At 53.3% G+C, this 13,818-nt stretch overlaps 6 protein-coding genes across 7 annotated transcripts; all 6 read left to right on the top strand.

Moving 5' to 3' along the window:
* Nucleotides 1-455: 455 nt before the first annotated feature.
* LOC112895976 (uncharacterized protein At4g15970-like) lies at nt 456-1,309 on the top strand. Its single transcript, XM_025964000.1, has 2 exons — nt 456-671; nt 872-1,309. The coding sequence occupies exons 1-2, from the start codon at nt 456-458 to the stop codon at nt 1,274-1,276; spliced, it is 621 nt and encodes a 206-aa protein (XP_025819785.1). The 3' UTR covers nt 1,277-1,309.
* On the top strand, nt 1,309-1,861 carry LOC112895970 (uncharacterized protein At4g15970-like). The gene has a single exon (XM_025963989.1). It carries the CDS (start codon nt 1,352-1,354, stop codon nt 1,859-1,861), a length of 510 nt encoding a protein of 169 aa, XP_025819774.1. The 5' UTR covers nt 1,309-1,351.
* Nucleotides 1,862-2,364: 503 nt separating this feature from the next.
* Nucleotides 2,365-4,822, top strand: LOC112894317 (uncharacterized protein At4g15970-like). 2 transcript variants are annotated; one of them, XM_025961984.1, is made up of 4 exons: nt 2,523-2,623; nt 3,412-3,509; nt 3,632-3,994; nt 4,101-4,822. In XM_025961984.1, exons 2-4 carry the CDS (start codon nt 3,447-3,449, stop codon nt 4,605-4,607), a joined length of 933 nt encoding a protein of 310 aa, XP_025817769.1. In that variant the 5' UTR covers nt 2,523-2,623; nt 3,412-3,446; the 3' UTR covers nt 4,608-4,822. The 2 variants fall into 2 exon arrangements, with proteins under 2 accessions (XP_025817768.1, XP_025817769.1); XM_025961983.1 differs by lacking the exon at nt 3,412-3,509 and having other exon boundaries at nt 2,365-2,623.
* Nucleotides 4,823-5,655: 833 nt separating this feature from the next.
* LOC112894719 (uncharacterized protein At4g15970-like) lies at nt 5,656-7,991 on the top strand. Its single transcript, XM_025962514.1, has 3 exons — nt 5,656-5,931; nt 6,899-7,267; nt 7,376-7,991. The coding sequence occupies exons 1-3, from the start codon at nt 5,719-5,721 to the stop codon at nt 7,883-7,885; spliced, it is 1,092 nt and encodes a 363-aa protein (XP_025818299.1). The 5' UTR covers nt 5,656-5,718; the 3' UTR covers nt 7,886-7,991.
* A 517-nt stretch (nt 7,992-8,508) lies between these two features.
* Nucleotides 8,509-10,073, top strand: LOC112894803 (uncharacterized protein At4g15970-like). The gene is made up of 3 exons (XM_025962616.1): nt 8,509-8,901; nt 8,977-9,345; nt 9,456-10,073. The coding sequence occupies exons 1-3, from the start codon at nt 8,707-8,709 to the stop codon at nt 9,960-9,962; spliced, it is 1,071 nt and encodes a 356-aa protein (XP_025818401.1). The 5' UTR covers nt 8,509-8,706; the 3' UTR covers nt 9,963-10,073.
* A 1,824-nt stretch (nt 10,074-11,897) lies between these two features.
* Nucleotides 11,898-13,502, top strand: LOC112895248 (uncharacterized protein At4g15970-like). Its single transcript, XM_025963189.1, has 3 exons — nt 11,898-12,318; nt 12,422-12,784; nt 12,883-13,502. Exons 1-3 carry the CDS (start codon nt 12,067-12,069, stop codon nt 13,399-13,401), a joined length of 1,134 nt encoding a protein of 377 aa, XP_025818974.1. The 5' UTR covers nt 11,898-12,066; the 3' UTR covers nt 13,402-13,502.
* The last annotated feature ends 316 nt before the right edge of the window (nt 13,503-13,818 follow it).

Here is a 13,818-nt window from a genome sequence, read left to right as displayed (position 1 = left end):
CTTTGTTTCAGGGGCGAAGGTCCAACTTAGAAACTTGGGCCAGATTCCAGATACGTCAATGAGACAATAGAATACTTTCAGATCGAGCCTAAACCATCAACAATTCATCACCAAAACCATGTAACCCGAACAACACTCAAAGGCTAATGACGCGAGTACAGTTCATCACCTGAAGGAAACAAAGGCGTACTCAAAGGCGAGCCAGCTTTAATTTGCATCGACGCACGTCATGGTGGAATGCACGTGGAAACGCCTGCAGGTCGGCGTTTGGGAATCCCTGCCATCTTCGGGGCTCGGGCAGCTTCGCGACGTGCCTACTAATATACGAGCATTCAGTTTCGCCCATCTAGTCAGTCATCGTCTCTGTCCTCTCGACCACCATCCCCTCACCGTCCTCCTCTGTTCGCTGGATCCCGGCGGCGAGGTGACACCGAGAGCGCACGCATATGGGCAGCATGAGCAAGCGGAGCGGGCTCGGCCGTTTCGGTTCTTTCCTGCTCGGGGCTCTCCTCCCTACCGCCCTGCTCTTCTTCCTCGCCTCCGACAGGGTCGGCGAGCGCTTGACAAGCATATCGAGCATTGGGAATGGGTATCAGCTGTTGAACAGCCCGGCTCGACCGGCAAATATCACTAGCGACGACGGCGGCTCAGCGCCTGCCGGAGACGAAGAGGTTAGACTTCCTCTCACAATGCATGCTGATCTATGCTATTTCCATGGGCCGCAGCGCATCTGGCCATTACTAGGCCGAGCCAGCCCACGTATCTAGGCTGCCTGGTGACGGGCTGAAATGAGTCTGGGCCATGTTTCTGTGGGCTGCATGCTTGACTGAAGAACTTTTGGATTGTGGATTGAATTGCTCTGCTGCCGGAGGAGCAGGACAGGTTTCCCGGGCTGGCTGAGCTGCTGCCGAGGGTGGCCACGGCCGACCGGACGGTGATCGTGACGTCGGTGAACGAGGCGTGGGCGGCGCCGGGGTCGCTGCTGGACCTCTTCCGCGAGAGCTTCCGGAACGGCGAGGGCATCGAGCACCTGCTCAACCACACCCTCATCGTCGCCGTCGACGCCGGCGGGTTCGACCGCTGCAGGGCCGTGCACCCGCACTGCTACCTCCTCGAGGTCAGGTCCGCCAACGTCAGCGCCGCCAACCGCTTCCTCAGCAAGGGCTACCTCGAGCTCGTCTGGACCAAGCTCTCGCTCCAGCAGCGCGTGCTTGAGCTCGGCTACAACTACCTCTTCACGGTCGGCACCTACAATAACTACCTCGAGCAGCTCTGAATTGAATTGAACCCAGCAGCTCTGAACTGAACTGATCGGTAGAACGAATCATCTGCAAAGCAGGACGTGGACGTGATGTGGCTGCGCGACCCGTTCCGGCACATCAACCTGTACGCCGACGTGACCATGTCGTGCGACGCCTTCTCCGGCGATCCCGAGTCCCTGAAGAACTCGCCCAACACCGGCTTCTACTACGTGAAGTCGACGGCGCGGACGGTGGCCATGGTTCGGTACTGGCGGGCGGCGCGGCCGCGGTTCCCGGCGCACCACGACCAGAAGATCTTCGACAACATCAAGCGCGAGCTGGCGGGGGAGCTGGGCGTCCGGATCGCGTTCCTCGACACGGCGCTCTTCGGCACCTTCTGCGAGTTCCGCGACGGGATCGACGGCGGGGTCTGCACGATGCACGCCAACTGCTGCATCGGGCTGGACAACAAGGTCCGCGAGCTCAGGGGCGTCGTCGCGGCCTGGAAGAACTACACGGCCCTGCCGCCGGCGGAGAAGGAGGCCGGCAAGGCCAGGTGGCCGTACCCGACGCGGTGTAGGGCCGCGCGGCGCGCCAAACCGGCGCCGATAAAAAATTAGCAAACCGTATACATATATATATATATCTCTGTGTGTGTGTGTGTGTGTGTGAAAATTTACCCCGAGATATTATATATGGAACAGAGGGGGAAATTGAAAATTCGCATTTCAACTCATCAATTTGAGAAGCTCCCGTAACAGCTTGTTGCAAGATAGTCCAAAGTAGAAGCTCCATCTGAAACGTACACGATCGCACGGGCCAAATATTCCTCGGACCTACTGCGAAACCGTTGACCGGCTGGGTACCTGATGCATCACCTGCGCCGCCGCCCCACGGCCTGTCCGGTTCCGGTCCAGTCTTCTCACGCTGGGCGTGAGGAAAACCGACCGCCCGCGGACGTACGCCGCTGGCTGCCTCTCGCGCGTCAAAACCGTGGCGTGGCGAGGCGGCGCACCCGCGCCTACCGGCTGCTGCCTGCTCGCACGTTGCTTGATGGCTTCTTCTTTGAAAACCAGCCCACGTTTGTGGAAATGGATGGAAACGGAATAGTACTAGTAGTCGCCGGGGTTGCCGATCGGTCGGCCACACCTAGCCCGTTCGCAGCTCAGCCCAGCTCGATCGCGTGCTTCTTTAGCGGCATGGGGCTGGGGTTCGGGAGGAAGGAGGCGGGCAGCCACGCGGCGAGCTTCCTCCTCGGCGCCGCGCTGCCCACGGCCCTCCTCTTCCTGCTCGCGTCCGACCGCCTCGGCGAGGGGCTGTCCAGCATCTCGCGCAGCTGGGGGAGCGGGGCCGTGCCGCCGGCGGGCGACGGTGCAAATGAGGTAGGGATCGCACGTGATGCGTATTGCACTCCATGAGACATCATGCACATGCCGGTGCGTGCAATCTTTTGTTCGTGTATATGAGTGGCGTATGAACCGACACCTTGCTCTTACACTTTACATGGATGGATTTTTTTTTTGTCGCCAAGTCTTTTCCTGCGGATTGCAAAAGTATATTTTACTACTCTCAAACAATTCAGTTTGTCCATTTACTAACCCTCCAAACAAATTATCGATTCGATTAACTCCCCAACACAATTCAAATTGGACCGAGCCACTCCCTAATGAACTTTGTCCTTTCCCCCCTCCACGTACAAGTTTTGTTTTGGTTTCAAAATTTGCTGGATGACAGTTGTCATTATACCCTATGTCATAATTTTTTAAAGGAATTTTCCAATTATTTTATCAACTAGAAGCATTCTACAATACTTCAACACTGTAGGTATGAATATACATGGGAAATGAAACAAAAAAAATCAAAATATCTTTTTGGAAAATTGATTATGATGCCTACTATCCCCCTAAAAAGTTTTGAACCCGAAAAGTATCTGTACAAGGAGCAACAAATAAAAGACATATCCATTAGAGGGTGAATTAGATCAATTTGAATAGTTTGAGTTTTGAAGGAATTAAATATTCTCCTCTTTTTATGATCATTTTCACTTTTGATGATTGTGTATGCCAAGATAGCTGACCGAGACTTGGGTTGCTGGCATGTATGCATTCTGCTTCGTTTGGGGATGGTGTTATGATAACAGGATGTTTTCTTTTCAATTTCAATGAGTTAGATTTAGAGAGAGGGCGCAATGGGTTATGGGGCGCAATGATCAATGAACCGTTTGACAGACCAAGCCTGACGATTGGCCCAGATGAATGGGCCATGCAGGTTAGTTAATGGGCTTTTCAAGAGTCACTGTAACATCAAGCTTAGCCTGAAAATTAATATATACAAATTTTGTGTTTCAAACTTTCAACCAGGCTAAGATTATTTTATTATTTGACACGCAGGTCATATTCAAGGGCCTACCCGAGCTGCTGCCGAGAGTGGCCATGGAGGACAGGACCGTGATAATCACTTCGGTGAACGAGGCATGGGCACAGCCCGGCTCCCTGCTCGACCTCTACCTCGACAGCTTCAGGAACGGCGTGGACATCGCGCACCTCCTCAACCACCTCCTCGTGGTCGCCCTCGACGCCCGCGGGTTCGAGCGCTGCAAGGCCGTGCACCGTCACTGCTACTTCCTCAACGCCCCGTCCTTGGACATGAGCTCCGCCAAGCCGTTCATGAGCCCGGACTACCTGGAGCTCGTCTGGACCAAGCTCACCTTCCAGCAGCGCGTCCTCGAGCTCGGCTACAACTTCCTCTTCACGGCAAGATCATCAATCATACCCTCCCAACACTTTCAGTCTCCATCTTTTCATTAACCTGCGATTCATGAACGCAAATCTGAAGAACAATCGATGGTCGATGGATCAGGACTGCGACATGGTGTGGTTTCGCAACCCGTTCCGGCACTTCCCCGTGTACGCCGACATGAGCTGCTCGTCGGACGACTTCAAGCCGTCTCGCGCGCCGCTGGACAACCCGCTCAACACCGGGCTCTACTACATGAAGTCGACGAACCGGACCATCCAGATGATGAGGTACTGGCGGGCGGCGAGGGAGAGGTTCCCGGGGCAGCACGACCAGGCTGTGTTCGTCAACATCAGGCACGAGCTCGTGAGCAAGCTGCAGGTCAAGATCGAGCCGCTGGAGACGGTGTACTTCGGCGGGTTCTGCGAGTACCACGACGACCCGGAGAAGGTCTGCACCATCCACGCCTGCTGCTGCATCGGGCTGGACACCAAGGTGCACGACCTCAAGGACGTCGCCGCGGATTGGAAGAACTACACGAGCCTGACGCCGGAGCAGAGACAGAAGGGTGGTTTCAAGTGGTCGTACCCGACCAGGTGTCGGAATTCCATTGGGTGGCGTAGGCCTTGAGACGAGCGATCTCAAGTGGGCAGTATTTAGATACTCTTTTATCATGATCGAGTATGAAATTTTAACGCTGAGATCTAAATAAACTGGTTAGGTCTATATGCTATCCAAACTCACTAGCAGTCTGGAGAAGATAGAAAAGGTGTATTGTACACTTTAAACTCGCGTCCTTTTAATTTGAATGTTGGTGAGACCAAAATCAGATATGTTAGGTTTCATTTTCGGGTGCGATGTCATTATCTATGACGAGGTGATAAGAAACAATGAAGATAGAGAAGAACTGGGGTTTCGTCAAGCTGAAACCAGCCCGGTAGGGTATTGTTCGGTTAATCCCTTCCTCAAGGGGATTGAGGGGATTGGAGGGGATTGGCCTCCTCCAATCCTCTTCAAACCGAATAAGATCTAAGTGAGAAATTATCAACCGTTGAATAATAGATATTAAGTGAGAGAAAAAATGGACGGTTAAGATATCACATGCGGTCTTGTTTTTCCTATGTGAAACTGCATATGCAGGCATCATTCCGAACACAAACACTCTCATGCTAATTTTTCGCACGGAACAACAAAACTATGAGAATTCATTCGAAGGACTATTCCATCATTAGTTGAATGCTCTTTTGCACATGTGGCACTGTTGGGAACACTGCCCATTTCAAAAATCACAATGAACTCAAATTTCAAAAACGCAATAAACTTAACATACGTTTATGCCAAGTATCAGCAAAGACGGCATACTTTATTAATTGCAGTAATCATAAGGAATGAAGGGGTCAGAAAAGTCTCGGAGGCCACACATATGTTCCCGAATCAGCACTCAAAGCGGCCAGGCTAGCTAGCCGCCGGAAGCTGCGCCGGTCTTCGATCGCTACGTGGGACACGGGGGAATACACGACACGCCCACGCAGAAATCCCTCGCGCGTCAAACCGTTGCGTGGCCTGGCGGAGCACACATCCTATTGGCTCGTCGCGCCTGCGTGCCTTGCTTGACAGCGAGTCAGCGAGTCCAGACGCTGACAGGATCCCTCGAGCTGGGAGTTTAAGTAGAGATCGACGGAACAGTGGCCGGCTAATTGGAAGCTTCAGCTCGCGATCGAGTTCCAAGAGGCAGGTCGACATGGGGCTGGGGCTTGGGAGCAATAAGGTGGGCGGCAGCCATGCGGCGGCGTTCCTCCTCGGCGTGGCGCTGCCGACTGCCCTCCTCTTCATGCTCGCGTCCGACCGCCTCGGGGATGGTCTGTCGAGCATCTCGCGCAGCTGGGGCAGTGCTGGAACGACACAGCTGCTGCCGGTCGCTGATGATGGTGCTGCTCCTACCCGAGATCAAGAGGTAACCTTATCGCAAACTCTGTCATGTAGAGTGCAGTGTTGGTTACTTAGCTCTGTTTTGACGGAGTACTTCGCAAAGAGTTTGTCTAGCTAACCCGAACTTGAGTTGGTTTAGTTATCGTGATTCTGATATTCTGCAGAATTAAAATCTAAGAAAAAAATCATTTTACTACCTGAACAATTCAATTTGTCCTTTTGGTCCCTATACAAAATATTTACTCCAACATTTGAGGTTTTTTTCCTTTTTGTGAAACAAACAGTTAGAGTTAGAGGTAGTTTGATGGACCTCTAGTTTTACTTCTCTAAAGGACAATGCCCCAAACAGCCCGGGCCGGTACACGTGGCGGGCCTTTGAAACAGCAGGCCGAGCTAAGCCCATCTTAGCCCAAATACTAATGCTTCACCCTTCAGGTCCGTTTGCTATACGCTACTTGTTTGACTATTCAAACCCAAACTATGCTGTTGAATTTTGAATTCTAAACTAGTAAGGGGCTGTTTGGATTCCCTCATTTTGAAGAAATTGAAATCTACTTAATAATAAACTAGATTATTTGGGTTAGAATTTGATATCCCACCACTTTCCAACCACTTTTGAAAGTTTAGATATAAACCTATCCTAAATTCATAGGGCGAAAGATGAAAATTGATTCTATATACCATCAAACTGTGTTTCTATTCCATAATTTTATATGCTCTTTGGCTCACTCCTTTATAGTATAAATATAGCATATAAGTATCTTACTTGTATGGCCAACAATAATATATAAATATATTCCGTATATAATCATATTAGCTTAATAGATATATAAATATATTCCGTATATAATCATATTAGCTTAATAGATTTGTATCTAAATTATGATTAATAGAATGGAATTTAATTCCAAGGTTCCAAACAGGGTCTAATAAAATTCATTGGTGAAATTTTGAGATCCAAACTAGTACTGTATAATTTTGACACAATGCAGGTCGAGTTCGCGGGGCTAGCTGAGCTGCTGCCGAAGGTGGCCATGGAGGACAGGACAGTGATCATCACGCCGGTGAACGAGGCATGGGCGCGCCCGGGCTCCCTGCTCGACCTCTACCTCGAGAGCTTCAGGAACGGCGAGAACATCGCGCACCTCCTCAACCACGTCCTCGTGGTCGCCCTCGACACCCTCGGGTTCGAGCGCTGCAAGGCCGTGCACCCCCATTGCTACCTCCTCCGGGTGGCAACGACGACCGCGAACATGAGCTCGGCCAAGGGGTTCATGTCCAGGGACTACCTGGAGCTGGTCTGGACCAAGCTCACCTTCCAGCAGCGCGTCCTGGAGCTCGGCTACAATTTCCTCTTCACGGCAAGATCGATCATGCACAGACCAAACCATTTCCACACAAACTCTGAATTGAAACTCTGAAAGAAGAACGGACAGTGATGCTGACTGACAGCAATGTCGTCGCTGCAGGATGCCGACATGATATGGTTCCGCAACCCCTTCCGGCACATCGCCCTGTACGCCGACATGAGCTGCTCGTCGGACGACTTCAAGCCGTCGCGCGCTCCCATGGCCCAGCCGCTCAACACGGGGCTCTACTACATGAAGTCGACACGCCGGACGATCGAGATGGTCCGGTACTGGCGGGCGGCTCGGGCGCGGTTCCCCGGGCGGCACGACCAGTGGGTGTTCGTGGTGATCAAGCGCGAGCTGGTGAGCAAGCTGCAGGTGAGGATCGAGCCGCTGGACACGGTGTACTTCGGCGGGTTCTGCGAGTACCACGACGACCCGGAGAAGGCCTGCACCATGCACGCCGACTGCTGCATCGGGCTGGAGAACAAGGTGCACGACCTCAGGGACATGGCCGCGGACTGGAAGAACTACACGAGCCTGCCGCCGGAGGAGAGGAAGAAGGAGGGCGGGTTCAAGTGGACGTACCCGGACAGGTGCCGGAAGTCGTCCCACTGGCGCAAACCCTGACAGAGGCCCGCGGGCTAGTAGAGAAGAGTGGCATGCGACCTCCAACTCCAAGTGGCCATTATTTATATATATATTTATTATATATTCTGATGATACGCTTGCAACATGATGTCGATTCCTGGGCTCGGCTCAAAAATTGGTCGTCTCCGATAGGTGGCGCGATGAACGCTGCACATCTGAGTGTCTGACGAAGGGGTTGCTGTGATGGAATCTTCATCAGACGCTTATGCGTCAATAACTCGATACTGATCCTCTGGATAACCTATCCCCGCTGCTAGCTGCGTGGCCAGCTGGTTTCTGCAGGAGCGCTGCTAGTGCTAGCGAATTGGAACGCTCGCGCGCTCGCCGAGGAGGGGGGTTGGTGGGTTGATTGGCAAGGAGAGCTAGGGCATTGGCTGCGGGCGCTGGTTTTCCTGGGTACTTCGCAGGTCAAACTGGCATTGCGGCCAGCCGTACGCACATGCGTGCGTGCAAATTGTGGGCTTAAACTAATAATACTACTAGATGTCTAGATCAGACATCAGAGCACGTACTTGGCTAACAACTGCTGCGTCTTAGTTGTCTGATAAAAAGTCCACGACGACCTGTTCGTCCTAAAAAACGACAAGTCGTCAAGACAGAGAGGGGGAGAGACATGTTCTCTCAAAACGGGAGAGGTTATTAGGACGAGGTGTGGAAACGAACAGTATGCGTGCGTATGATCCAGTCATCCAGATCGAGTCTTAGCTTCTAGTTCTAGGGGCAGACAGATACAACTAGCGTTGTCGTTGTGTGGTCGCAGTTTCAACTTTCAAGTTTCAACTCGATCGGAGACGATCGGCATGGGGTTTGGAGGCAAGGAGCTGGGCAGCCACCTGGCGTCCTTCCTCCTCGGCGCGGCTCTGCCCACGGCGTTCCTATTCTTCCTGGCGTCCGACCGGCTCGGAGAGGGCCTGTCCAGCATCTCCATGAGCTGGGGGAGCAGTGGGACCCGGCAGCTGGCTGCCCCACCGGCTCAGGAGGCTCGTGATCAAGAGGTAATCAATCCAGCGAAGACGATTCAACTCTATATTTGTTTCGTGCACTAACTGAATCCCAACTCTGCCCCCCAGGTCGCCGGATTCGCGGGCCTAGCTGAGCTGCTCCCGAGAGTGGCCATGGAGGACAGGACGGTGATCCTCACGCTTGCGAACGAAGCATGGACGCAGCCCGGCTCGTTGCTCGACATCTACCGCGAGAGCTTCAGGAACGGCGAGGGCACGGAGCGCTTCCTCGACCACGTCCTCGTCATCGCCGTCGACGCCGGCGGGTTCGACCGGTGCAAGGCCGTGCACCCTCACTGCTACCACCTGGAGGTGACGAAGCCCACCAACCTGAGCTCGGCCAGCAAGTTCATGACCAAGGAGTTCCTGGAGCTGGTGTGGCTCAAGCTCTCCTTCCAGCAGCGCATCCTCGAGCTCGGCTACAACTTCCTCTTCACGGCAAGATGATTTTTCCAAATTAAAACTCACCATGAATCGTTTAATTTGGCATCCCATGATGGTAATAACTGTTTTAACCTAACCATGCATTGATTATGCATGGCTTGCAGGACGCAGACATTTTGTGGTTTCGCAATCCGTTCCGGCACATCTCCGTCTACGCCGACATGAGCTTGTCCACCGACTACTTCAGGGACACATTTGCTCCCCTGAACAACGAGCTCAACACGGGGTTCTACTACATGAAGTCGACGAACCGGAGCATCGAGATGATCAGGTACTGGCGGGCGGCGAAGTCGAGGTTTCCCGACGGCAGCGAGCAGGGGGTGTTCAACAAGATCAAGCACGAGCTCGTCAGCAAGCTCCAGGGCAGGATCGAGGCGCTCGAGACGGCCTACTTCAGCGGGTTCTGCGAGTTCCACGACGACCTGAACAAGGTCTGCACCATGCACGCCAACTGCTGCATCGGGCTGGCAAACAAGGTGCTCGACCTCAGGGATAAAGCCGCGGATTGGAGGAATTACACGGCGCTGACGCCGGAGAAGAGGAAGAAGGGGGTTTTCAACAAGTGGACGCCCCCAGCTAGGTGCTGGAAGACAATCGGTTGGAACGTGTAAATTGTCGTTGACGAGTCTTACTAACGGGCCTACTTTCACGAAGGCCTTATGCGCAAAACTTCGGAATCGGAATACCACCAGAATGCAGTATTTGTACTTTTTTTTGACTAACCATACCTGTATTAATACGTAAGGAAAACAGATACAGACTCGTACAGGTACAGGCAGGTACTAGAAGGATACAGAAGAGACAGCTGTCCTAGTATATTTGCACATAGGTCCTTAAAGAAAGAGAAAATTACAAGAAGATCCATGGGAACCACTGTGCTCGCCGAAATCGCCGGCCGCCGCCGAACAGCACCGCTGAAGCACACGACGGAGCGAGTTGGACAGCAGCAACGTAGACCAAGAAGAGCGCCGTATCGCCTTAGCTTTGATTCGAGCCGCAAAAGAATCCCGTCCCTACGAACGGGAAAATCACACCGGATGCCGCCCATCGGCCGGGGATGCACCCCGCGCTCATCTGGACCAGGACCATGGCGCGCCGCCGGAGCTTCGCAGAAGAAATCAAGATCCGAATACCGCAACACCGCCAAACCCACAGCCATCTCTTCACCTTCGACAACAGAGGCTGCCGCCGTCGCCGCAAGAAGCAGAAACGTCGGGCAACCACAAACTCCTGTACATGCCCTCCAAAGATCTAATGATCTGGAGGACTCAACCCTCACATACCTCACGATGGCACCGGAGCCAGCACCGCCGCAACGGGACCAAGGACGGAGGGATTTATTCCTCTGCGCCGACGTTGCTCCCGCTACACCGTCATCGCCAGGACACCAGAACCTAGATAAACTAGGACCTAAACTACCAGCCGACAAGAGATCCACGGTCTTCCCCACCTCCTGACGCTATGGTGGCTGTCAGAGGCGGGGAAGACCGGCGGTTCCGCCGGCGGAGACCAGATGAAAAGAACCGCTCCCTCTTTCGCCTCGCTTCACTGTACGCGTTGCGAGAAGCTTCGGGGGAGCAGCAGCCCCGTTCGAGCTTCTCCCTCTTGGGGAGGTTGGGTTACCGCGGGAGGCAGAGACTTCAAAAAATAAGAAGTGGACATGATGTTCGTTCAAGAAGTGGCCCTTTCACAAAGGAATAAGAGGTCCGATCCTTCAATGAACTGGGCCTTTGGCAAAAGGACATCAGCCCATTTCGTGAAGTGGCCCATCGCCAGGGACATTAGGCCCCTTTATAATAGGAAATTAGGCCCTTTTGTGAAGAGAGACATCATGAACATGCATCCAGATATTAGGAGATGGCAATCACTCATAACTCCTAATAATTGTGGTTTGAATTTATTTGATCCAAATGTATTTAAATAGGTTTTCAATCACATAATTAAACTCCTAACAATTGTGGTTTGAATTTATTTGATCCAAATGTATTTAAATAGGTTTTGAATAACATAATTAAACCCAGAAAGATGACCCCACATATTAGTGACAAATTTAAATACATAACTGTAAGGATGGAAAATAGTCAAAAGCTCTGTCGAACTGCCATAAACCTTGAGTCGTAGTTTTAGAGAGGAACAGGAATTTCAAAGGGGGGTCCAGGAAACAGCACCGGTTCTCGCTGTGTTCAGGAAATAGCACTCCAAATCCACGAATGCCCAAAACGGCACTGGTTTGACTGAATGGACTTAAAAAACAGCCCGTATAGTACTCGTATGAAGCGGAGAGGAGTACTCCTAGCTACTCCATAGTCCATATGCAGATGTGAGGTGGCCTTGGTGTTTGAAAACAACGGATCCAGATGAAGCCTTGAAAACCGCTCACCATCGATCGTTGACGAGGAACGGCGGCCTTGGCAATTAACCAAATTAAGAATTAAAAATGGCATCGCACAGCGTGTCGTCGGTGCACAGAATCAGATGAACACGCGGGCAAACCTCGTGCTTAGCTCGGAATAGCGCGTAATTACTCGTACTCTTCATTAACTGCGCATGCACTAGCCAATTGCCTCGACCGAGGTCAAGCTAGCGAGCGAGGCGGGCGGAGACGACGGTCGACGATGATATAGGAGCTAGCTGCTAGCAGTGTAGCTTCTCCATCTCCGGTCCTGGAGACCTGGACTGCCGGCCGGCCGGAACAAGCTAAGCCTCCAGAACAGCATGGGGCTGGGGCTCTGGGGCAAGGAGGCCTGCCAGCACGTGGTGTCCTTCCTCATCGGCGCGGCGCTGCCCACCGCCCTCCTCGTCCTCCTCGCGTCCGACCGCCTCGGCGAGGGCTTGTCCACCATCTCCAGCAGCTGGGGGCGTACTCCAACCCAGCTGCCGGCCCTGGCTGGCAGCCCGCCGTCTCAGGTGGGCAATAGTACTCCAGCAGCCGGTGGCGCTGCTCCAACTGCTACCCACGGTCAAGAGGTACGCCCGTGTAAATTAAATTAAATTGTACTCCATGTTGCAATAGTCTTCCGATCCTCTTGCCGTATGCCGTTGAATGTGATTGATGCAGCGGCGCCCGCAGTCCGAATTTGCAGGTTTGGCCGAGCTGCTGCCCAAGGTCGCCACCGACGAGGGGACGGTGATCATCACGTCGGTGAACGAAGCGTTCGCGCGGCCCAACTCGCTGCTCGACCTCTTCCGCGAGAGCTTCCGGGCCGGCGAGGGGATCGAGCACCTCCTCGACCACGTCCTCGTCGTCGCCGTCGACGACATGGCGTTCGCGCACTGCACGGCCGTGCACCCCCACTGCTACCTCCTCGAGGTCAAGTCCATGAACCTGAGCTCCGCCAACGCGTTCATGAGCGAGGCCTACGTGGAGCTGGTCTGGACCAAGCTCTCGCTGCAGCAGCGCGTCCTCGAGCTCGGCTACAGCTTCCTCTTCACGGTACGCCGCGCCTAAAAGACGATCAAATCTGAAACGACTTGTATATTCAGTTAGCGTCTGGCATGCCTGAATGATTGGCTGAGCTCGCCGGCGCGCAGGACGTGGACATCGTGTGGCTCCGCAACCCGTTCTGGCACATCAGCGTGTTCGCGGACATGACGACGTCGAGCGACGTCTTCCGCGGCGACGCCAGCAGCCTCGACAACTGGCCCAACACCGGGTTCTACCACGTCAGGGCGACGGACCGGGCCGTCGAGATGCTGCGGCGGTGGCGGGCGGCGCGGGCGAGGTTCCCGCCGAACCACGAGCAGGCCATCTTCAACGAGATCAAGCGCGAGCTCGCCGGCGAGCTCGGGGTGCGCATCCGGTTCCTCGACACGGCGCGCTTCGGCGGCTTCTGCCGGATCTTCCACAGCGACATGGGCGCGGCGTGCACGATGCACGCCAACTGCTGCTTCGGGCTCAGCAACAAGCTCCACGACCTGAGGGAAGTGCTCGGGCAGTGGAGGAACTACACCGGCCTGACGCCGGAGGAGAAGAGGACCCGCAAGTTCACGTGGAAGGATCCCACCAAGTGCGGTACGCCGGACAAGAAGGACCTGTCGATAAATCCGTGAGACCCCTGTACAAGCGACCGCTTTATGTTGCACTACACCTACACTTATATATAGTTGCCGTGAAGATGGCTTTGAGTTCGTGCCAGAGCTTTGCCATACTATCTCAAAGTCAGTATAATGTTGAGCATAAGGATAGTATAAGCAAACGTTTGTAGAACTGGGCCCAAGCTCCACCATGAAACTCAAAGCCAGCGAAGAACACTACCGGAATCGGCTGCATTGTACGACGATGGCAGAGTCAGCTCCATTAAACGATAGTCAATTTAATTGATGATGAACAGTGGTGTTTATTTACGATTTTTTTAAAGGGTTGTTTACAATTTGAAGACATATAATTTTTTCTTCTTCCGGAAGATGGAAAAGATTCTGGGTTTACCTCACCCACCCACCCACCAAGCCCAACAAGACATGTCTGTC

Source organism: Panicum hallii, chromosome 5, assembly GCF_002211085.1.
Source record: "Panicum hallii strain FIL2 chromosome 5, PHallii_v3.1, whole genome shotgun sequence".
Taxonomy (NCBI): Eukaryota; Viridiplantae; Streptophyta; class Magnoliopsida; order Poales; family Poaceae; genus Panicum; species Panicum hallii.
Note: the sequence above shows the minus strand (reverse complement) of the source record. Positions and strands in the feature narration are given on the sequence as shown.

Excerpts from the sequence above, each read along its gene's own strand:
- LOC112894719 (XM_025962514.1), top strand. The coding sequence starts at position 5,719 with ATGGGGCTGGGGCTTGGGAGCAATAAGGTGGGCGGCAGCCATGCGGCG. Across the intron at positions 5,932-6,898 it reads CTCCTACCCGAGATCAAGAG|GTCGAGTTCGCGGGGCTAGC; the intron begins GTAACCTTATCG and ends GACACAATGCAG. Across the intron at positions 7,268-7,375 it reads GCTACAATTTCCTCTTCACG|GATGCCGACATGATATGGTT; the intron begins GCAAGATCGATC and ends TCGTCGCTGCAG.
- LOC112895970 (XM_025963989.1), top strand. The coding sequence starts at position 1,352 with ATGTGGCTGCGCGACCCGTTCCGGCACATCAACCTGTACGCCGACGTG.
- LOC112895976 (XM_025964000.1), top strand. The coding sequence starts at position 456 with ATGAGCAAGCGGAGCGGGCTCGGCCGTTTCGGTTCTTTCCTGCTCGGG. Across the intron at positions 672-871 it reads CGCCTGCCGGAGACGAAGAG|GAGCAGGACAGGTTTCCCGG; the intron begins GTTAGACTTCCT and ends CTGCTGCCGGAG.
- LOC112895248 (XM_025963189.1), top strand. The coding sequence starts at position 12,067 with ATGGGGCTGGGGCTCTGGGGCAAGGAGGCCTGCCAGCACGTGGTGTCC. Across the intron at positions 12,319-12,421 it reads CTGCTACCCACGGTCAAGAG|TCCGAATTTGCAGGTTTGGC; the intron begins GTACGCCCGTGT and ends CGGCGCCCGCAG. Across the intron at positions 12,785-12,882 it reads GCTACAGCTTCCTCTTCACG|GACGTGGACATCGTGTGGCT; the intron begins GTACGCCGCGCC and ends GCCGGCGCGCAG.
- LOC112894803 (XM_025962616.1), top strand. The coding sequence starts at position 8,707 with ATGGGGTTTGGAGGCAAGGAGCTGGGCAGCCACCTGGCGTCCTTCCTC. Across the intron at positions 8,902-8,976 it reads AGGAGGCTCGTGATCAAGAG|GTCGCCGGATTCGCGGGCCT; the intron begins GTAATCAATCCA and ends TCTGCCCCCCAG. Across the intron at positions 9,346-9,455 it reads GCTACAACTTCCTCTTCACG|GACGCAGACATTTTGTGGTT; the intron begins GCAAGATGATTT and ends CATGGCTTGCAG.
- LOC112894317 (XM_025961983.1), top strand. The coding sequence starts at position 2,441 with ATGGGGCTGGGGTTCGGGAGGAAGGAGGCGGGCAGCCACGCGGCGAGC. Across the intron at positions 2,624-3,631 it reads CGGGCGACGGTGCAAATGAG|GTCATATTCAAGGGCCTACC; the intron begins GTAGGGATCGCA and ends TTTGACACGCAG. Across the intron at positions 3,995-4,100 it reads GCTACAACTTCCTCTTCACG|GACTGCGACATGGTGTGGTT; the intron begins GCAAGATCATCA and ends TCGATGGATCAG.